We start from the raw sequence: 25,463 nt of genomic DNA on the forward strand, positions 1-25,463 counted from the left end.
CGAGAACGTTCGAGAAACTTTTGCCATTTTTAACGGCTTTAAGTTTATGAACGGTGTTTGTACTTTCATCAAATTATTTATTTAATATATATTGTATGCAATGTTAAATAAACTTTATTCAATTGGGCTTAAAGTAAGTGCTTTTGAATAGTCACTACAAATATTTCTTTTAAATTACTGAATTTACCATATGTTTGTATAAAAGTTGAGCTCATGAGAAGAACATTTAAGAAACTCAACGGCCACTCTTTTCGATCAAATTTAGTATTTTACAATGGTTGTAATATACATAAACAAATTATTATGTAATGCATCTGTATCCAATATATGTGTCGTGTTTAAATAATATAAATTATTTCATGAAAAGCGATAAATAATTAACTGTTAAAATATAAAATATTATAATATATTGGATGCTTCAACCTGTAGAGCATGAACTCATTGTTTGTGTAAGAACGCTTCGAGAACATGATGGTCGTGATTACTATCACAATTAGTAATTGCATCCAACAAATACAATTATTTATTAACTATAACAGGTCTAACTGGCACCATACGAGTTCACGCATAGACCAGCTATCGATCCCTTCGTATATATTAGAGGGAAGGAGAGGACCCGGCATACTGGAATTGTAGGCAATAAAATGGCCGAAAAGTTCGCAAAAGCTGGAGACAGAGCCGTCTAATATAGTCCGGAACTTTAGTCTGGGCTGCTTAAGAGCGCTACTTGAGACCCTGAAGTCAATAAGAAGCACTTAAACGTTGGAGTGAATTAACAAGCTTTAAACATTCCAATGCGCTGATTAAATCATTTAATAGCAGAAGCGCGACTGAAGCCCTATCACTGTACAGGAATATACGAATATTTATCAAAATGCTGACTGAGCACTGTCGCCAAAACACGCAACGTATTCAGAATCAAGAAACTTACAGATTTTGCCTTGAGACCAATGAAACGGCGGTTAAAAAATACTCCTTACATACTTCTAAGTGTTGTTTACAATACTAGTGTCAAGAAAATACTGCAGGGCGAATTCAAAAATTAAATCTTGGACATGGTGATTGTTGGACTAATAAGAACTCTACAAGATCGAAAAAAATAGACAAGATAGTCGAGAAAATTTATTTGACAAATTAAGTATAACTACAGCACATATAACCTCTGAGTAAAACAGATCGCATTTTAATTACGTAAATATCTGTTAAAGGTATAAAAGGCATTTATTTTCTTACAATTGATTCCTTTAGAATTCTTTATACGTCATTTCTAGTATAGTATAGTATATAATAGAGAATTACTACTACCGCTTCGGAAACAAATGGCACTCTGAGAGAAGAAGTGGCGCAAGAAACTCTCCCAGCATTTTTTTGCCTGCTGTGGTTTTACCAACTATTTTTTTCCAGATAACTACTTATTATTTTGTAATTGTAATCACTTTATTTCATTTTCTGTACAGATATCTATTCAAAAGGATTATAACGTTTTGATATTTATAACTTAAGTGTTTATGAGAGGAATAGCGAGTTCACTTATTCTAAACTTAAAATATTTTAATATATATCAAATTCATGAAATGAAATAAATTAAATTTAAATGAAATTAATGAAATTTAAATGAAATGAAATGAATTCATTATATTTAATAATTGAACGTAATTCCAGAAAAACGTTCCAAACCACAATCATGTCGAAATTGAGTTAAGAACACAAAACTGGTCACGTGACTCATATTAACGGACTGGCAAAAAATGGCAGCCCTACTGTCACTCTTTAAATAACCACTTATTAGCCAAGCTGGAATACACTAATATTTATTAAACTTTAAACACGAATACCTTAAAATGTTTGTGGCTTGGATAGTTTTTCAGGAACTACGTCCAACTATGATTCTAAAAATATCTAAGTAGTAAAAATAACATATTAAATTAAAAACAGTGAGACAGCCAGGCTATGCTCATTAGTAAAAGGCATTACCTAGAGTATGTGGCCATGATCAGCGGCACTCATTCCCAAGCATTCATGACCATATATCCTATCCTATCCATTTAAATATCTATTCCTGCTTTCCCTCTACAAGAATTTACTATTGAAATTTGATCAATTAAGCTAAAAAACTATTCACCGTCAATATAATGTAATATTAAGGATGCTGAGGCGATCACGAGTAGAATATATTTGTGTCATTTGATAAAAAGATTAAGCGTTGGAACGTTAAAGCGAACCCTGTCCCAACAAACTTTTTATTCTAAATTATTTACAATGTTTATAAAATTTCTGTAAAACTGTATAAGTTCTTAGATTTAGACCAGTGTGAGGCTCCTTTGCACAGGATGCCGGCTAGATTACCACAACGGCGCCTATTTCTGCCGTGAAACAGTAATGTGAAAACATTATTGTGTTTCGGTCTGAAGGGCGCGTAGCAGCAGTATTCCCGAATCGATACGACTTAGGAACTTCTGGCTTGGAACATAATCCCACCTTAAGCACACTTGATCTCTGGTATTGTAGACAAGCTGTTGCCCCCGACGTCGTCCACTTAGACGCAGCAAAAGTACTATACTTGGGAGTTCAACAAGGTATACCAAAATTTACGACCCATGCGTTTTCGAACGGTTCCATCCGAGAGGTTGAGGGTTCGAGTCCCACATCGTTCAATAATTTTGGTTACAAATTAAATTTGTATAATTATTCCCAGAAGTGAGGGTTATCACTTTAAAATAAAAAATTGTTAAGATTTGAAAGAGCAACATCTTAAGTCAATTTCCTAATACGCAATTATTGGGGTTGAGCAGGTTATCAACTGTATAGTAGATCCTGTAGATGGAGCCACCTGGGAGTTGAACAAGATATACCAAAATTTACGACCCATGCGTACTCGAACGCTTGGCTTAGTTGGAAAGAGCGTTCATGTTTTTTTTACAAATTTAATTTGTATAAAGTACTATACCTGCATCTAGCTCGACAATAATATATTATTATACATGTATTACATACATGTATTCATGCAAAATAAGAATTAAATATATTCAAGGGCTTTTGCGTTTTGCCTATCTCCAAACAAACGTATATAGACAAACAGACAAAAATTCTATAAAGTACTTGTTCGAAGTATATCCATCGAACAGCATCATTTCACAAATAATGCATCGTAGATAAAATTAATTACCATTAATCAGGCTATATTATATTTGCTACTAGCCGTTCCCGCCCGTTTCGTTGGGTGAATTTTAAAAGTAAATAAATTATACAATAAAAAATAGCCATAAAACATCAAGGATAAAATCGCAACGAGTGGTGGTAGTTTCATATCGATACGATCAGTGGGTTTGGCGTGAAAGAGGCTCAAACAAAGACCATTTTAATTATATAGATTATACTTATTTCTAATCAGTGCTAATTATATAAAATAACATTACTAACACAGTAATTAGTAACAGTATTTAAATAAATGTAATTATTAATTGGGATATCTTATAGCAGTTCATGACGTTGGTAGCGCTTGTAAACACATCAAGCTGACAATAATAGTAGGTAAAAAGTTATACTGAGGTAACTTGTGGATATGGAAAGTTCAATATGATATCCCACACAAACTCAAACATAAAGATGTGAAAACATCTTTATTTTTGTTTGAACTTCAAAATACTATCGCTGTTAACACCACAATGTTTATTGACACTTTTATTATCCGATCAATAAAAGTTAATTTGATTATCGAGTGAATGTTTACGTCCAACACATCTGGTTTAAATATTTTTAGAACTATGTTGTATGTATAAGGACTCCGTGTCACCTTACATAACAGTGTAGTACCGAAACAAGCCGATTAACGTGTAAATACATAGCCCCACGTACACACTTACACTACTACAGGCCGATAGGCGGCCATTATGAGAATTGTCATCGTCTGTGGCAGATCAGTTTGCGGTTCAATACAATATTTTAAAAATGCCGTCGTGTGTTGTGAACAAATGTAAAAACGATACTATATAAGCATTTGTGGCCATATATGATTATTTAAGGGAGAAAAATTGTGTAACTAGTATCCCCCGTAACCGCACACACACTAGCATACCGGTGCTTCACTTGCTAATATCACGGCGCGGAGTCCTTTGTTTTTCTCGTCCATTGCTATAAGTATGATTTTGATTTTAACAATGACGTTTGTTTATGTATTTTTAATGATATTCAGCTATGGATGTTGATGAAAATCTTGTTAATGGATAATTTTGTGAAAACTCTGCAAAACGTTTAGGGGTAGGAATTACGAATTGTTTTTTTACAGTTATTTATTCAGCCCTACATTAAGACCTTAAATGTACGCTCTCCATTAATAGGACAGGTCCTTCTTAGTAAAAGACAGTTTCGAGGGTCGAAGCAAATCTAAACAATTTGTTATGTTTTTAAAGTGATAACCCTCACTTCTGGGATTAATTACACAAATAAAATTAAATTGTATGGGCAATGCGGGACTCGAACCCAATTTAAAAACATAAAAAAATTGTTTACATTTGCAAGAGATTCATCTCAAATCAATATCCTAATATGCAAATATTGGGGTTAAGCAGGTTAACAACTGTAAAGTAGATCCTGTAGATGAAGCCACAACCTGAGAATTGAACAAATCATACAAAATTTTATAAATGATACGTATCTCGAACCTTCATTGTTTTCAGTTTTATTTGTGGTCTATGCAAAGTTTAGTACTCTTCGGCTGGCTCAGAAGTTGATTCTGCCTTCATATTTGAAACAGTCGTGTATCACGTGAAGGTTTTAATCAGACTACAAACATAATCCCTAATACAATTAAAAGTTCTCTTCTAAATCTTGCTGCAAGCCTAATACAGTGTATTTGTGAAAAAAAAACTTACGAGACGAGCAAAATCTACCTAGTTGGAAAATGAGATGCCGGCACAGGATTATTGATTGAACCCAAAACTCTGCGGCATCGTAATTACTTTGAGACATAAGATGTTAATCTCCATTAGACTAGTTATTTCACTAGCCAGGTCGCCCTTTAAACCGAAACACAGCCTACATACGCATACATAGACTGTGAGTCTATGTTTGCTCTTGCTTTTTTTTTATGAAATTAAGGAACGAGACGAGCAGGACGTTCAGTTGATGGTATTTGATACGCCCTGCCCATTACAATGCAGTGCCGCTCAGGATTCTTGAAAAACACAAAAATTCTGAGCGACAATACAATAGCGAGACATAAGATGTTAAGTCTCGTTTGCCCAATAATTTCACTAGCTACGACGCAATTAAATACGTTGTAATTAATAATGGTTGATATCATCACCAATTAAATCAAATAAGTTGTAATTAATAATGGTGAACATCATCACCAATTAAATCAAATAAATTAAATTCATACTTATTGACATAAAAAAAATTGTGAAATACAGCGACGAGTATGATCAGCGTTGGCGAGCCAATTATGCATTTAATATAAAGTTTCATGTCTTAGATCATTTATATTATTTCTAGATAAGAGCCTCTTGCTTCTAGACAACTGACAAAAACAGGCCAGGTTTATTACTTAAGTGTGCGTGACAAGCTACTTTGAATGTCAATCTTGTGTTAGTGTGCGTGCGTTGCTCAAAATAGAGGTAACTGGCAAACTCAAATTGTTTCGACGATTTCACAGCTTTCACAGTCTATCTAGACGTATAAATGATCTAAGTTTCAAATCATAAAAGGAAGTAGATATGGTAATCTTTTAATGATTGATCCTCTTTGTCCGAGATATCATCGTTTCCGGAATATGTAGAACCGTTGACTTTCGTCGGTTCCATCCCCCCCGCCTTGAAATAATGACTTTGTTCATACGTACGTTTATTCCTCATTTTATAATATCAGCAATGCTCTTGCAATTCGTCTGGTGTTTCAAATTCAAATTCAAAAATACTTTATTCATGTAGGTCACGGAAATGACACTTATGAATGTCAAAAAAAAATATGGTTTCTTATTGAATTTACCGCTACTTTGTAAAGGGTTGAGCTAATGAGAAGAAGTAGCAAGAAACTCATTGCCACTGTTTTAAGTCAAGATTTACATTTTAATTGTTTTACAAATAATTTCAATTACAATATATGCAAAGTGACGCAACAAAAATACTCAAATGTCAAAAACTTAAAGGCTTACACGAGTAAGTCAAAAAAGAAAAAAAAAGTAAGTTAATAGTTTTAAACACAAGAGTTATTGACTATAGTAGATGCATCAATCCACACATACCGTAAATAAATAGATGCAATATGTGAGCATTTCATAAAATAAAATATATAATTACTTTAACTTTAAAGAACATAATAAAAATAAAAAACACATCAAGCAGACCTCCCGGTAACAAGACCATCCAGCCACCACGAGTAGCACCCGTTCACGAGCATGACGCATGGACCAGCCATCGCCTCCATCGACCATATTTTAGGGAAGGGAACGACCCACCACACGTCGCCGCCACAAGCAAAGGCATTTAAGCGAGCATGATGATACCTGTCACGAGAAATCTACCAAATAACAAAACAATTCAAGTTCATCTACATATTATGCAATACTTACTTAATGCCTCTACTTACAATTTTGTTTCAAATTACATAACTCATGATAATGATTATGTAAATTGATTAAAAAACAGAAACAATATTAATATTTAAATTATATAACTATAATGACATTTATCAAACTAAGACAGACATGTAACAGCCCAGCAGCTCAGTCCCAAGGGTTCTTTAGATCCAGATATTCAGATATTTTTTAGTTCCCTTTTGTATACAACTTTTTCTTTAGCACTGATTTATATTCATTTAAAGGTAAGTTCTGAATGTCAATTGGGACCTTATTATAAAAACGTATACACAGACCTCTGAATGAAGTTGTGACTTTTTGGAGTCGACTTACATGAACAGCAAGCCTATCCCTATTTCTAGTATTGACATTATGAGTGTCACTAATTTTTTTAAACGAATTTATATTTTTTTTTTTACATAAACAAGGTTTTCATATATGTATTGCGATGTCAAAGTCAAAACTTTTATTTCCTTAAATTTTTCCCTTAGTGACACTCTTGATCCTAATTTATAGATGGCACGAATAGCTCGCTTCTGCAGTGTGAAAATGGTGTTAACATCGGCAGCATGTCCCCAAAGTAAAATATCGTATGTCATCAGACTATGAAAATAGCTGAAGTAGACCAACCTCGCGGTATTTTCATCCGTAAGTTGCCGAATTTTTTTTACTGCGTATGCTGCAGAACTAATCTTTTTCACCAAATTCATAATATGAGGACCCCACTGAAGTTTGGTATCTAAGGTAATCCCTAAAAATACGGTTGTATCTACAGGTTTCAACTCATCGTCTTTTACTACAATATTTGTGTCAACCTGTCTAACATTAGGCAGGGAAAATTTAATACATTTGGTTTTTTTTTCATTAAGAAGGAGATTATTCTTAGTGAACCATTCCACTACTTTGGAGATAGCATTGTTCACGTTATCAAAAGCAGTATGCTGTCTATGTAGTTTAAAAAGTAAAGAAGTATCATCTGCAAACAATACTATCTCATGTTTATTTTGTACAAAGTATGGTAAATCATTTATATATACAAGGAATAGGAATGGCCCAAGAATCGAACCCTTTGAAACGCCCATGGTAATGGGAGATCCAGCTGACCTCTTACTATTTACTTCAACCATCCGAAACCTGTTGCCCAAATAAGACTTCAGAAGGCTAAGTGCTTCTCCCTTGATACCATAATGATGTAGTTTTCTGATTAAGATTTCATGATGAACATAGTCAAATGCCTTCGATAAATCACAGAAAATACCAACGGCATCCTGACAATTATCCCAGGCTTCAAAAATTTGCTGAATAAGCTCAACACCAGCATCTGTTGTTGAGCGACCCCTTGTAAAACCAAATTGTTAAGTGCTCATTAAATTGTTACCATAAAAATGATTAAGCAATTGTTGTAAAATAAGCTTTTCAAATATTTTACTTAGCGTCGGTAGAATAGATATTGGTATAAAATTTGTGGGGTCAGAAGAACTACCGGCTTTGAATAATGGAATGTTACATGTGTGTTATAGGTAAAAAGTCACAAAGAAATAACAAAAAATCATGTTTACCTGAAGCATGTAGTTTCCTAAATGGGTCAACGATGGCAAAGTATCTGTCAGCTGAGAGTGCTGTAAGGGTGAACACGGAGACACCAATGCTCACGTCCTTAGCGGCCTCCGAGAGACGGCAGACGGTGGCACCCCAGGGCCATGACTCCACCGTATACACGATCGAAGTGAACGGCACACAGGTCACAATCACCAGAAGATCTGCGAGTGCCAACGACAGAATGTACCTGAGAAAATACATACAGATACAGATTATCTGTTTCGTTTTCATTCATTGAAATAAAATATATAATGCCGCCTCTCCACAATCGGGGATTAAAGGCGATCACACGCGAGCACGATTGTGTCTAGTCGCCGATCAGAGACTTGTCGGTTTATTGGGCACCCAACAAAGGGAATTCGTGTGTAGTTGCGTGCGCTCGCCCACTCGATCGCCGGTTCACTGATTCATTTACTGGAGGACACTGGGCAGTGAGCGTTGCTGTTAGATTTCATTCAAAATTTGCGCCAATTTGTAGCTTGGCGCTAGACACCATAGATAATGAAAAAGCTGTCTGTGTATCGCTTCGCATATCCTAGTATCATTATCCCTCCTTTGGACAATCAGCACGCACCATCATTTGATGTCTGTAAAAACCTTAATGGAGGCCCTCGTGTGACGCGATACCTATAATCTATCCTAATTAAACCCGTTGAACCTTGTGTAAAGAACCTTAAAAAAATAGTGCGATCCTACTTAAAAAATTATAAATTGTGTGAGATACAGTGAAATTTAGCAGGCCTGCTGTGTAAAGTGTTTTTCGTGAACATCAAGAAAATCAGTGCATTGGCATGGTCTACTCTGATCAATTGGGCTCCATCTCGTACGTCAAATACCTCAAGAAGAAACGTGACGTGAGTCTCTCAATTTTCCTGATATAATCCCAATCTCCTGGCAATGCGCGGACAGCTATAATCCAATGTGTATAATTTTTGTATGCAATACAAAGGGTTATTTTTGAGATTAGATGCAAATACCGTAGTGTGGATTTGAGCTGAATTAGCTTCTAATTAATATACAGTCCACCAAAAATATTACAATATAAAATAGCTCATTAAAGATCCACTCCTCAGTCAATAATATTTCTGAGGATTGCCACTATCGTTATTATTTTTATGTCCTTCTAAATATACCAATCATCAAGGCAAAAAAATCAACCAGTACCCGAGCAAAACAAACATAGCGCGAGTAAGTACTGGTTGGTCAAATGAAGAAACATTTAAATTCATGGAACTTTATCAGAACTATATAGACACCCCTATATTAATATCGGTAAGTATATAGGTACTCAGATAGTTATCGTTACTATGAGGTTTATAATTGCTCACCAATATTATTAATAATATTATTAAATCATGAAATCCATTATGTCCATTTTGAAGGACTGCCGCTCAATAATTGATTACGGACGATTGTGCGGATGCTTACACGATGACCAACGATTACTAACGATTACAGACGATCATACAAGTAACGATCATCGCCGATAGTGGAGAGGAGGCATAAAATAAAATTTGTTCCTAATATTTAATATTATCCACAGATCTTATACTAAGTTCGTAAATCCTTGGAGAAAGGCCTTTAATTACAAAATGTTTATTTCAATGCAGGTCGACAGTCGGACAAAGACACTGAATAATATAACGAACCTGATATTTTAAACTTAAGGGTACATAATCTTAAACATTCATACTAATAAAAGAACAGCTGGTGATTATTTTCGCTTATACTGCGAAAACTACTGAACCGATCAGAATAATACTTATACTAATAAATGCAGCGTATATCCTTGTATACGATATGTGGGTGATTACTTATTTAGCACCTATATTTCTTGACTTAGAGATACCTATTCGCTATTTCAAGTGGTTGAAGTATTGGGGAGTCGAATTATTCAACCACTTGAGATACGTATCTCATTACAAAAAATATAATAAGATTCATGAAAAGAATCTTAGCAGTAAGCTATAGTTAACAGTAGATATCACAATAATAATAACATTAGGCGCACAGAAACAGGGCTGCACTGAACTGTACCAAAGATACTTTACAAACCATAACCATACCTATTCTCAATACAAATAATTCTGTCAATGACAATATTTATACAACGAGCGGGCGCGGGGTGCTTAATCCACATGGAACAACATCTTTTGCCGGGTCAGCACTTGTAAACGAATAAAAAAGATTTTAATCACAATGCAGAGTTATAAAATAAAATGAGTCTAACTTCAAAAGGTTTAAGCGTCTTAGAAAAGCTCTAGAAATTTGTAGGCAACTACAATAGTAATAAACGTAATGTCATTTTAAGGAGGTCTTATTATTAAAAACGTATATTTATAATTATATTAAGAGCTAAAAAATCTAAATTAAAAAAAAACCTCTAAGCTTATACGAAATACTAATATTGATATGATTGCGACACTGGAATGGCAGTGGGCAGGGCACTTAGTTCGACGAACAGATGGCTGTTAGGGCAGTCCTTGAATGGCGAACACGTAACGTATGCAAACCAGAAAACGCAGTGTTGGTAAGCCCCTAGCTTATTTATATTTAAAGCCAATACAGTCAATAGGAGCTTGTTCCTGATTGGCTGTTCGAGCTAGGATTGCCAACCTAAGTCTACTAAGGTTTCGTCGGTGCAGCGCAGTGGTGATTAGTCACATTTGGCTCGTGGCTGCTGCACCGAACGGACGCGACAGAGTCAAGTACTTATAATTATTATTCATTATTTTCTTCTATTTTCTGTTCTGATATTATATATGTTATTTTAGTATTTTAACAAAAGTACAATTAATTAAAGATTCCTCAACTTGTTGGATATATTTTGACATAGATTATACCGTATATTTTGTAATATGATTTAAAAGATGAGCTGGGAGTTTCTTATCGGTTCTTCTGCCTCTATGTCAAAGCTCCTTTACGAACCGATGCAGTGTGATGACGTAATAAAATGTATATATCAATAATAATTATGGTGGTTGACTTGAATAAAAGGTTTATTAGATTTTCATATTGGCTTTACTTGTAATTTCTATACACTATTTCTAGTAGCTAGTTCTAACACGCGCCTTACCGTCGAACTATGTGCACTGCCCACTGCCACTTCTGTTTCACAATCTTTTTTTTAATGAAAATAAGGGACGAGACGAGCAGGATGTTCAGCTGATGATAATTGATACGCTCTGCCCATTACAATGTAATGCCGCTCAGGATTCGTGGAAAGCCCAAATATTCTGAGCGGCACTACAATAATTGTGCTCTTCACCTCTTGTCATAAGATGTTAAATAATAATAATATGGACACACTTTTTACACAAATTATCTTGCCCCAAACTAGGCAAAGCCTCTGGTATGGATAAAAGGCAACGATATATTTAATACAATATACTTACTTAAACATACATAAATACATATACAAAACTCATTTGCCCTGTAATTTCACTAGCTACGGCGCCCTTCAGACCGAAACACAGAAATGTGTACACGTTACTGCTTCACGGCAGAAATAGGCGCAGTTGTGGTACCCATAATCTAGCCGGCTTCCGGTGCAAAGGAGCCTCCCACTGGTATAGCAAAGTCTCTTCAAGTCTTGTATTATATGAAGCTAACATAATATAAAATAATTTTAAAAAAGGTTTTTATAACAATTGAACTAAACATGAAAATACGAACACTCTTAAAACATTTCGAAGTTAGTGCCAGTTTTCAGCGCCCTTCAAATCAAAACGCAATAATGTCCGCATATTACTGCTTCACGACTTAAAATCTTTTTAGTTTTTTATTTATAATACTCGATTAGGTATTACGATAAGGAAGGCAAGAGTGTTATGATGAAAAATATGCGTTCTTAACAAATCGAGTCCCGTTTAATAATACCTCTTTAATAAAGCGTTTCTTTCGCATTTTTTATTTTACTTAATGTTGGTTTAATGTGATTGAAACACCAAAAAAATTAATTTACTATTCTATAATTTATAAAGGAATTACATCCATTATTTATTTCAAGAGAATGTTTAAAATGGTTTGTATAGTATGTATGCCCTGTACTTTCCCCGGGGCATAAAAAGAATAGGGGAGTGCCAGGCCCATGGGATGTATGTCGTAAGAGGCGACTAAGGGCTTTTTAGAAGTGGGAGTCACGCTGCCGTCTTTTGACGTCAGCACATTCGGGCCAGACTCGTCCGGGTTAATTACCACACTCGCACAGAATACCGGCGTGAAGTTGCGGCCTAGTGCCGCTATGTTTCGCATGGGTTAGTGTCGAGGACCGGTGGCCATCCCCCCACCCCCTTTCCCAACAAAGATTATGAAAGCGGTCCCTAAAGAGATAGTACCCTAGGAGGGTACCGGCTCTACCTGAGTCGGAGAATAACTCCCCGAGCACTCTAGCTCGGGGTGCCCTTCGTATTCTGGGGAGGGCACAGAACCGCGCATGACCAAGGATATACGAGGCAGTAACACCACGGCACCCCGCTCCACACTCAACGTGGATTTTTGCAATATCAGGGGAATTCACTCCAACTTAAACGCCGTCCACCACCACCTTGAGACGGCGAAGCCGGCCTTGTGTTTCCTTACGGAGACGCAGATATCTCGACCTAGCGATACGTCTTATTTAACGTACCCCGGGTACAAAATTGAGCACAATTTTTTGCCTCATGCCGGGGTATGTGTGTACGTTAGGGAGGATATCTGCTGTCGCCGTCTCGGCAATTTTGAGGGTAGGGAGCTGTCCACTCTCTGGCTCCGCGTAGATTGAGAGGACCGCGTCCGCATCTATGCGTGTGTCTACAGGTCCCATAGTGGTAACGCAGAAACCGATCATCTCATGGGCTGCGTTCAAGCGGCAATTGACGACGTGCTTGCACAGATCCCCTCCGCTGAAATCGTAGTCTTGGGTGATTTCAACGGGCACAATGCCGAATGGCTTGGATCACGTACCACAGACTTCGCAGGGCGATCTGTGCATAATTTTGCATTGGCGTTTGGTCTGTCCCAATTGGTTGAGTCGCCAACGCGGCTCCCGGATGTGGGTAGCCACATGCCGTCCTTATTCGATCTTCTGCAGACTACACATCCCGATGGTTACCAGGTCTTTGTCGACGCCCCTCTCGGAACGTCCTACCATTGCCTGGTCAGGAGTGTAGTGCCTATCCGACGCCCACCTCGCAGACCATCAGCGTTTGGCACTACAAGTCAGCAGATTGGGATAGGATGCGTTCCTTTTTTTGCATCCTACCCTTGGGACAGGGTTTGTTTCCCTTCGGATGATCCTAGTGCCTGCGCCGTTGCAGTAGCCGATGTGTTTTGACTCTTCGCTGTCAACGTCAGACATAACATACAACTTTTTGGTTTGCTCCGGGATATTTAAATAAATAAAATTGTTTTTAATTACATGACGGACTTAAAAGTTTAAATAATAATTTATCAAGTGAAATAGAAAGTGTGAAAAGGTGGAAAGGGCATTTGGTTATCCCCCAGGAATGTTATAAGTGTTAAAAGTAAACTGGTATCTAAACATTAATTTGTGCATAGCTCCTTGAATTGGGTTGAATAAGTAGTTATTTGTACTCACTGATCGATCCATAACGGTATTAGCACTCAATATATAAACACTCAAAATATAATAAAAAAATTAAACACAGTAACTAAAGAACGCAAAGTGTGAACAAGTGAGTATTTACAAAATATCAAGAAGTGAAGACTGAACATAATATTTAAAATCAGAAAAGATGACCACGCTCCTATAATAACCCAAGGAGTGAAGAACAAATACATCAACTTATGACTAAAGCATGACTAGGTTGTAATTTTTACTTAATTTTGTGTATTTGCAATGTAAATGTTTTTTTACTAGTTAATGTCGCAACTAAAGCGCTGAAATACTTGCAATTTATTATTAATTTTCGTATATTCGTCTTTTTTGTTATTCTTGGCACACGAATACAATCACTCCATTGTCCTGTACATTTAGAATTAAAAACAAATATTTATACTTTTATATACAAACTCTTAAACGAACAATTAATCCTTTTAAAAATACATGTATACCCTACACCTAGGTTGCAAGAGTCTTTCACTTGCACATTTATTACAGAAATAGTTAACATAACACTAATTACTCTGGAAAAGAACATAAACACTTACAAAACACATACATTTAACAAAATAAACAGTAATAGGGCACACATAATATCATTTGATACAATGTCACAAAATCTTTTACAGTCATACAAAATACACCCAAAACTAATATTTTATATACACAACAACCATACAGCGAGTATTATTCTGTCTGCAAAATATTTTTATGGGTGACACATTACAAACACTGAACAAATTAGACAATATTGAAATATCCAACTCAGTTGAATGTGATTGCTCCAGTCTCTCTCATCACATAAAGAAAAGTGACTTTACCATATTTTACTATGGAAAAAAGTAAAATATATAACTTACACAAATAAACAAAAAAATCAGTGTACAGAATTATTAACTATTAAAAAGACTCCAGATCAATCAGTGAATTTTGTAAACGAGTACTTTGTGAATATTGGCAAAGATTTAGCTCAGCAAATTCAGCCTAAATCAAAAACCTTCCCTGTCGTACGTCCCAATACATCTCCACAAATAAATTCCTTTGTACTATTAGATACTGATCCAGTGGAAGTGGAAAGAATTTTGAATGGCTTAAAATCAGATAGCGCTCCAGGATGGGACAATATCACGACTAGATTTATAAAGTATACTAGCCATGAAGTTGTTCCCATCATTACTCACTTGGCTAACCTCTGTTTCAAATCGGGCATCTTTCCAGCAGCATTGAAACAGTCCATTATTACTCCGGTACACAAGGTTGGGAGCAGAGATGATGTTAATAATTACAGACCTATCTCGATCTTACCCGCCATATCTAAAGTCCTAGAAAAAATAATTAATGCAAGGCTCGTAAATTTTCTAGATAAATTTAAAATTTTATCATCTACACAGTTTAGACATGGAGTTTCCACCGAGGATGCAGTCACAGCACTTAGCTCGCTTATAACTCAGAGTGTAGACGAAGGTAGCAAGTGTCTGATTGTATTTATAGATTTAGAAAAAGCCTTCGATACTGTTTCTGTCCTTACCCTTGTGTCCAAGTTACAAAAAATTGGAATACGAGGTACCCCTCTATTCAAAGACTACCTATGTAATAGAAAACAGAGGGTCAAGATAGCATCCTATACTAGTAGCGACGCAGATGTGTCATTTGGCATACCTCAGGTAAGCGTGTTAGGCCCAACATTATTCTTGATATATATTAATGACCTCTGTAACCTCCAAGTCACAAACGCAAAAATCTTCTCCTATGCCGATGATACTGGAGTTGTCTTTGATGGGAAGACTTGGTCTGAAGCAAAGGATAGTGCTGAGAAGGGCATGTCACAAATTTATGATTGGCTTAAAGACAATCTTCTTAGCTTAAACACAGCTAAGACTAATTGTATATATTTTAGCAGATCTAATCGTTCACAACCAAATAAAAATTTTAATATCAAAATACATTCTTGTGAAAAAATGTTAAATAATGCACGTGTCCAATTATTGAAAAAGTCTCACATACAAAATATCTTGGTGTCATTATTGATCAAAAGCTTAACTGGTACCAACACATTGAGCACGTCACTGGAAGAATTAGAAAACTGGGATGGATATTCAAAACACTCAGACATGTCGCTTTAAAATCAATAGTCAATGAATCAGGCACCAGCAGAAATATTTTAAATTAAATTTATATTGCACTAGCGCAATCTGTGCTAGTTTATTGTATCCCCGTGTGGGGCGGCGCTGCTAAATCCAAATTTATTGAATTGGAACGTGGACAAAGGAGCCTAATAAAAAACATGTATTTCAAAAAGACACGATATCCCACTGAAAGACTATACAATATCAGTAACCTTTTTTCTGTTAGAAAATTATATATTATTGCTAAAGTTTAAAAAAATTTTTTGAAAAAAATTTAAAACTCTTTCATATGATGCAAGCATTTTATGAAAAAGGAGAATGGATATTATTGTAAAAATTCCTGCAACAAAAACCGGATTTGCAAATCGCCAGTACAGCAAGCTCTCAGCCATGCTTTATAATAGGGTTAATAAGGAAATATATATCCATTTTAAACCACTTTATGAATGTAAAAAAATGCTAGTAAGTTGGATAAATTCACTCACTTATACAGAAACTGAAGAACTTTTAACACAATCATAATATTATTAATTTAACATTCATTCATTTGATCACAAACACACATTGACTCACACACACTTCATAATACCTCTCACACCTTACTTATCACTCACAACACACCCAATGCCAACACCCACAACCTTACACACCTTATTTCTTACTATACATAGTTTTTAGATATACTTCTTAGTATGTATTAAGAGTTTGATTGTCTGTAAATAATGTAACAAATATTAATAAGCTATGGAAGAGCGGAGTCTTCTAACAAAGGCGCTATAGTGCCTAAAAGGAGGCTCCAATCATGAATATTGATAAATGTACATACTTGCTAAGGAAAATAAACATTTTGTATTTGTATTTTGTATACTACAGGGCATGGATATTTTTATATCAAGCTCTGTAGTACTGATCGGTAGCAGATCACAGCCCTGGTTCGATGCGTCAGTTAAAGCAAAAAACATTCGTATCGAACTTGGGTTGCGGCGCTGGGCACAAAGGATCCGAACTGCATATTTCTTAAGAGGAAATACAACCGTGCCTCCAGATTTTAAAAGCGGCAAATCGCGTCACCGTGCGAAGTCAAGACACTTTGTCAAAATCGGCGTGCAGTTCCAGTTACCCGACCGGAACACTCAAGTTCTGGTCGTTGTCGAAAGCTACTCTACGTTGCACATTAGGAATGACAACCTGGCCCATACGGCAAATGAGAAAGCCGATCTACTGTGCGCTCTTTTCGCCTCCAACTCGACTCTTGACGACAACGGAAAAACACCGCCGACCATCCCGCGGTGTCAGAGCTCTATGCCTGAAGTATAGTTCAGACAGAAAACTGTTAGGCGAGCTCTGTTTTCGTTGGACGTCATGAAGTCGAGCGGGCCGGATGGCATTTCTCCAATCGTGCTTAGAACGTGTGCCCCTGAGTTGACGCCGGTGCTAACGCGTTTATTCCGGCACTCTTATTCCAAAGGCGTAGTCCCTGACTCATGGAAGTCAGCCCTTGTCCTTCCGATCCAAAAAAAAAGGAGACAGTTCGGATCCGGCAAACTGCAGGCCTATTGCTATTACCTCCCTGCTCTCCAGAGGGTCACCAGTTGATCAACGACCGACAATTGCGGCTTTCGCCATGGTCGGTCGGCAGGTGATCTTCTGGTATACCTAACACATCAATGGGCTGCGGCTACTTAAAGAAAGGGAGAAGGCCTGGCAGTTAGCCTGGATATAGCGAAGGCCTTTGATCGTGTATGGCATAAGGCGCTCCTCTCAAAACTTCCATCATTTGGGCTTCCTCACTGGGCGCACCATATAGGTCGTTGTCGACGGACATTGCTCGAACCCGAAGCCCGTGAATGCTGGAGTGCCCCAAGGCTGTGTGCTATCTCCTACGCTGTTTCTTCTGCATATCAATGATATGTTGGACACCTCCAACATTCACTGCTATGCAGACAACAGCACTGGTGATGCCGTATACACGGGCCATGCAGGTCTCTCTCAGGAAATCGTCGACCAGTGCCGGGAGAAACCTGTGTCTTCTATCGAGTCCACTCTTGAGAAGGTCGCGGAATGGGGTAAATTGAACCTTGTCCAATTTAACCCCCAGAAGACTTAAGTTTGCGCGTTTACCACTAAAAAAACCCCATTTGTCGTATCACCGCTCTTCGACAACACCTCCCTAAAAGCCTCGCCTAGTATCGGAATACTGGGTCTCGAAATCTAGAGCGATTGCCAATTTCGTGGCCATCTGGAGGGCAAAGCCAAACTGGCTTCGAAGAAACTGGGCGTTATAAATAGTGCACGGCAATACTTCAAGCCAGCCCACATTCTAGCGCTCTACAAAGCGCAGGTCCGGCCTCACATGGAGTATTGCTGTCATCTCTAGTCTGGCGCACCCCAGTATCAGTTCGATCCATTTGACCGGTGCAACGCAGAGCAGCTCGATATTGTCGGAGATCTAGCGCTCTGTGAACAGCTGGATCACTTGGCGTTGCGTAGAGACGTCGCTTCATTGTGTGTCTTCTAGCGCATTTATCACGGGGAGTGTTCCGAAGAGCTGTTCATCCTGGTTCCTGCCGCAGAATTTCACCTTCACACGACACGCCACAAGTTACGATATCATCCCCACCATCTGGATGTGTGGCGGTCCTCCACAGTGCGGTTTTCAAGGAGCTTTCTTCCTCGTACTACGAAGCTGTGGAATGAGCTTCCTTGTGCGGTGTTTCCGGGACGATACGACATGGGTACCTTCAAGAAAAGCGCATACACCTTCCTTAAAGGCCGGCAACGCTCCTGTGATTCCTCTGGTGTTGCAAGAGATTGTGGGCGACGGTGATCACTTAACAACAGGTGACTCGTACGCTCGTATGTCCTCCTATTCCATAAAAAAAAGTCTAAGGCTGAGAACTATAGAGCGTCGGTACTTAGACTGCTCTGACTTTAATTATGTAAAAAAAATACGTTTAAAAATAACGGATTCAAACACAAAAAAAAAATGGCACCGTCTTCAAAGCTATCAATATGTAGCACATGCAAATATTTTATTAATATTTAAGATAAAGATCTATGCATAAGAGGTGTATTAAATTAAATTATTAGTTATTTGATACTTATCAGTATTTGAAGTCGGTTTTTTTAAAAGTCGTTATTTTTATTTTTTACTTCTAAGTGTCACTTAATAAAAATAAAATATTAACAAGCAGAATGAAAACTACAAAAAAAACCATAAACAAAAAACAATTATCATCCAGGTAGACAAAAATGTTTATAAAATGAAAAAAAAAAACTACTCAGCCAAACTATCTTAAATTTTTATGGGACCAAATGGCATCTATTTCGCATCGAACTAAAAAAGAATTACGTTAATTGGATTGTAAATCACAGAGTAATCGGTGTACAAACATAAAAAAATACCGATCGAATTGAAAACCTCCTCCTTTTGGAAGTAGGTTATAAACTTAGTCGAGTGTAAGCTAAGCATGTTCCTGTGTAAATTCAAAATTACTTATTGAGCGTCAAAAACTACAATTCAAAATAGACTGCCTCAGACCTGAGAAAAACGGGCGCAAGAAACTCAGCGGACTTTTTTTTATATCAAAATATGGATTACAATGTGATATCGTATAATAAACATCTATAATTAAAGAGTCTGAGGGTGTTCGCTTCACTTCCAGTCTGTTGTGTCGTTAAGGAAATCTTTTATGCTAAGGTAGCCTTTTTCACACACAAACGTTATTCGTAATTCATAATCTTTGATTTCGTTTTTATAGTAATTTTACAACTGAAATTATGCTGAGCTTAAGCTAAGATAGCCCAATGAAAAATACAAGTCGCGTTTTATCACACTCAGCTGAGTTTTACTTAAGTAAAGACTGAGCAAAGTCTTATTACACTATGTAGTTCTCAGTCCTAATGTAGATAAAACTCTTTGCAAGTGTTGAAAAAAAACTGCTATGAAATGAGAAATTACAAAAAAAAGAACGCGTGATCAATATCTTGGATTATGAGCGTGAAACCGATGTAATAAGGTGCATACACCTCGTTCGGAAGGTTATTTCCTTAGAGAACAACGAGCAAGAAACTCTAAGGTTGCTTGCTCTTTTCCAAACAGAATTGTATTACAAGTTCTTATTTTCTATTAAATTTACAAATCATTTCAATTACAATATTATATGCAAAGTGATGCAACAAACATACTCAAACGTCAACTACTAAATGCCTTACACGAGTAAGTCAGAAAAATGTAAATTAAGAAGTAAAAACATAGTTATAGTTATTGAGTACATACATAGAGTACAAAACAGTAGATGCATCAATACACACATACCGTAAATAAAATAAAGATATTATGTGAGCATTTAATTAGCTATTAATATCTACATAAATAATTATAATAATTTTAATTTAAAAATACCACAAGCATGACGCATGGACCAGCCATCGCTTCCTTCGAATATTTTAGGGAAGGGAACGACCCGTCCCACTTTTACAAGAAAGTGTGATGAAAACTGTTTTTTTTTATAGAATAGGAGGAAAAACGAGCGTATGGGTCACCTGGTGTTAAGTGATCACCGCCGCCTACAATCTCTTGCAACACCAGAGGAATCAGGAGCGTTGAAGGCCTTTAAGGAAGGAGTATGCGCTTTTTTGAAGGTACCCATGTCGTATCGTCCCGTAAACAACGCACATGGTGGGGATGATATCCTAACTTGTGGCGTGTCGTGCGAAGGTGGAATTCGGCGGCAGGAATCAGGTTAAACAGCTCTTCGGAACACTCCCCGTGTTAAATGCGGTAGAAGACACACGCGCCAAGTGACATCTCTACGCAACGCCAAGTGATCCAGCCGTTCACAGAGTACTGGGTCCCCGACAATTCGAGCTGCTCTACGTTGCACGTGGTCAAATGGGTCGAGCTGATACTGGGGTGGGCCAGACCAGAGACGACAGCAACACTCCATATGTGGCCGGACCTGCACTTTGTAGAGCGCTAGAATGTGGGCCGGCTTGAAGTATTGCCGTTTTTTTTTATGGTTTTTTGGAGGACAAACGAGCGTTCGGGTCATCTGGTGTGAAGTGGTCACCGCCGTCCACATTCTCTTGCAACATCAATTATTATTACAACGTTCCACATTACCTATTTAGTATGATAAAAAGAACGGGTGGTGTTTGTATATTAACATTTAGAATACCTACATACTTTGTGTGAATCGAAAGCATTTGAATGTTTTGGGATAGACATAGTGGACAAAAATTTGTTTATCATTTGTATCTTTATTACAGGACACCTGATTCAGATGTAAGTATATTTTTTGAAAAACTAAGAACCGTGCTTCAGAAGTACTGTAAAAAGAATAAAAAAATAATTATATCAGGTGATTTTAATATTAATACACTGAATTGTAATAAAATCTCTCAACAGTTACAGCAAATCGTGTAAAAACTTTAACTTTAGATTACACATTAATCTACCAACGAGAAATAGCACATGCATTGATCATATAATGAGTAATATTGATAGGGCTATAGGTTCTTTACATAATTACGATATTTCTGACCATAACACGGCACAAATTCTAAGTTTCGAAAGTGTTAACATTAAAAATAAAATATCTATGTTTATGTACAAACGAAATTATAGTAATTATTTTATTGAGATATTCAAAAATTACCTAAAAAGCTTGTCGTTCAATGAAGTCTATGAAGAAAGAAATTTCAATAACACTTTTAGCAAATTTCATTCCTTAGTAACTCTATTATATAGACTTTGTTTTCCGAGAATAAAAATTAAAAATATGGAATCCAATGGAAAGCCCAAATGGATAACTAAAGGTATTCGAATAAGCTGTAAAATAAAAAGAGAATTAAGATATAGAAAATGTAGAAAAAAAGACGATAGCAATAAGAATAATTATTTGAAATATGCAAGAATACTTAAATATTGTATTGCCACATCAAAAAAATTGAGTACTACCCATTATGTAGCAAACAGTAAAAACATATGCTATGCGACGTGGAGACTTATTAAAAATGAAACAAAAAGTAACAATAGTGACACTTGTATAGAATCAGTTATAGTAAATAATAATGAGATTAATAACACTAATGATATAGCAAACAGTTTTAATGATTATTGGATAAATTTGACTAACTAAGTGATAAATGTCTGACAAAGTGAAAGTTGAAACCTTGTATAAATCAAAATAAAACTGGAAGTAGTATTTTTCTCAATCCAGTAAGGGAAAACGAAACATTAAAAATAATACAATTGTTGCGGAATACTAAAGCAGTAGGCTATGATGAAATTCTCACAAAAATTATTAAAATATGCAAAGATGAACTAGTACCAGTTATAACATACCTAATCAATTTGTCGTTTGAAACTGGTGAATAAATAAAAAAGAGTGAGAGATTGACGGACGGACGCACTAAAATTAACGGTGGTCAAGCCACTACATAAAAAAGACGATAAAAAACTACTTAATAACTACCGCCCAATTGCACTCGTATCTATTTTTTCAAAAGTCTTTGAGAAAGCAATGTATGGCCGTTTAACAAATTTTTTTACCAAAAATAATATAATAAACAACAACAACAATTTGGCTTTCAAAAAAACAATTTGGCGTTAACAAAATAGCAGAAAATATAGATTCAAAAAAACCAACGTGTGCAATATTTTTTGATATGAACAAGGCTTTTGACTTCGTATCACACACCATCTTGTTGGATAAGTTGGAGCAAAATGGTGTTAGAGGACCAGCTCTTAACTGGATGGAGTCGTATTTAAAAGACCATAAGCAATGTGTGGAGATCAATTCTATCGACGAAAAGGCTACCATAATTGCCCAATCAAACTTTAAATTAAATAGATTTGGTGTTCCGCAAGGAAGCGTCCTTGGACCATTATTATTTTTAATTTATATTAATAACCTGCCTAGTGTGACAAAAAATGACTGTTTTTATTCGCCGATGACATATCAATAATTATGACATGTAATAATAAAAATGAGATTGATATTTATGAAAGTGAAATTAATACAGTGGTAAATTGGCTAGAGGATAATAATCTTCAAGTTAATATTAAAAAAACCTCATTTATGCAATTTAGTTTAAGTAACCGCTCTAATAACTATAGCCTTAAGATAAATTATACAAATACCCAATTAGATGAAGCTCTGCATGTTCAATTTTTAGGAGTGCTTCTAGATAAAAATCTAAAATGGAAAGAGCATGTAGACATGGTATGCCAAAAAATTGATAGATATGTTTATGTTTTATATAGATTGCGTAAAACGGCTTTACCAAGTACAGTCCTGGCAGCTTATCATGGTTATGTCGCATCAGTACTTCGATATGGACTCATCTTGTGGGGAAACTATAGCGAGGCTAATAGGGCTTTCATAGCCCAAAAGAGATGCTTAAGAGCTATGACAGGAGCTTTTTACTTAGATTCGTGTGAACCACTGTTTAAAGAATTACGTATTCTTCCATTTCCCTGTAATGTATATATACGAAATATGTATCTTTGTCAAACAACATGACCATTTATTTACAAAAGCAAGAGATATTTATCCGAGAAATACAAGAAACGGTGACAGATTGGTGATTGCACACAAATTTCATAATGCATCCTACGGAAAATGTAGCTATGTCATGTGTATAAAAATATTTAATAAACTCCCTCCAAGCTTACGCGTATTACCCGTCCAACGATTTAAAAAGGATCTTTTTACATGGCTTATAGATAAATGTTTTTATTCCATAAATAAAATGTTGACGTATATATTAATTCTAGTCTTTAAATAATGACATTTAAAAATAATAATTATAATTTAAATTAACCTAAGTGCTAAAAATATAGAGTTTTTTAATCAATTATAATAATAACTAGAATTTTGTTAATAATAATTTTGCATGCCAGAAATGGCCGCTAACATTGATACATTAAAACTATTTACACCCATTGTTACATGTTTTCTAGCAAAATAAATAATTTATTTATTTATTTATTATTATAAATTAATATTTTTGTTTGTATCTTCCACTGCTAACTAATGACGCTCGGGGTCGCTTCTTCAAAAGCATAACGACTTAGAACAAGGATTATAACAGAACACAAAACAACATAATCCAACTTTATTTATTACAGTAAAAAAGTAAAAGCAACAAAAGTAATCTTGTTAATTTAAAACGGTTTTTCATTGAAATAAATGTAAGAAAACGGGTTCGTCTGGCAGATGATGACATTGGGCAGATTTACGACTCGCTTATAAACAAATAACTGAAATACTCACACATTCAGATCTCTTTCAATATTTTCTTAGGGTTCCGTTGCGAAATGGCAAAAAAACGGATTTTTCTTTGATTATCGCGAGTGTTACACATTTAAATAAAAAAGACTTTTAAAGGATTAAAACGCGAGTTTTACATTATATTTTTGCGAATAAACTTACATTTTTGGAGTTTACTCCTTAAGAATCGATTTTCATATAAGGCGCCCGGTATGAGAAAAATATGAAGAGTAAAACCTACTCATCAAATGGGATAGTAACGTTTTAGGTGCTCATCATTTCTCGCGCACCTTTCACTTTTCAGTTGTGTGTGTGTATACTTGTATAATACACCTATTAGGGTGTGCAAAATGCAAAATGTAATTTGATGGACCTTTTAAAATTGGATTTTTTTGTGAATTGAGAGTTAGATAATTTTCGACCGTCGTTTCTATTGAAAAACTGAAATACATCATACATTAAGATCTCATACAATCTTTTTTTTAGGGTAGCCAGATGGCAAAAAACGGAAGTAATGTAATGTAAGTCGTGGATAACGGGGTTGATTGTACAAATACTTAACAATTTGAACAATTAGTTCTAAGTAACACTGTTTGTATGATTGTTTGTTGTCCTAAATAAAATAAAATAAGAAACACTTATGGATTCGTCATGTCTGTCTGTCTGCCCGTCCGTATATCACAGCCACTTTTCCAAAACTATAAGAACTATACTGTTGAATCTTGCTAAGTAGATGTATTCTGCGAACCGCATTAAGATTTTCACACAAACGTAGAAAAAAATTAATAAATTTTGGGGGTACCCATACTTAGAACTGAAATTCAAGAATTTTTTTTATCAAACCATGTGGGGTATTTATGGATAGTTCTAATAAAGTGTTCTAATATCATTTTATCCCCTGTAATTTCTAAAATAAGAGAATGATAAAACTAAAAAAAATATATGAAGCAAATGCCATGAACCATGCAAACTTCCACCGAAAATTGGTTTGAACGAGATCTAGATAGTAGTTTTTTTTAATACGTCATAAATCGTTAACCGCAATTTACCTTTCATTCAATGTTTCACTGCTACGGGACCCTCATGAGCGAGTCCGACTCGCACTTGGCTGGTTTTTTGATTTCACGGACCATTAACCACCCTTACTGGCGGTTAAGTTAGGAAAGTTTAGTTTGAAAATTGAATTCTCGATTTCTACGCATAAAATGTTCGTGATAGTTATACAGCTGATTTCTACAGCAGAAAGTAAAACTAAACGCTGTTAACTAAAATATATGTGTAGT

The 25,463-nt window shown here is 35.8% G+C and overlaps 1 protein-coding gene across 1 annotated transcript in view; it reads right to left on the reverse strand.

Moving 5' to 3' along the window:
• Positions 1–25,463, reverse strand: part of LOC126973891 (neuropeptide CCHamide-1 receptor-like) — a 444,867-nt gene that overhangs the window by 15,465 nt on the left and 403,939 nt on the right. Inside the window, exon 3 of the mRNA XM_050821255.1 lies at positions 8,134–8,360. Coding sequence (XP_050677212.1) covers positions 8,134–8,360 — 227 coding nt within the window. The remainder of the gene's footprint in view (positions 1–8,133; positions 8,361–25,463) is intronic.

This window comes from Leptidea sinapis, chromosome 30, assembly GCF_905404315.1.
Source record: "Leptidea sinapis chromosome 30, ilLepSina1.1, whole genome shotgun sequence".
In the NCBI taxonomy this organism is placed as follows: domain Eukaryota; kingdom Metazoa; phylum Arthropoda; class Insecta; order Lepidoptera; family Pieridae; genus Leptidea; species Leptidea sinapis.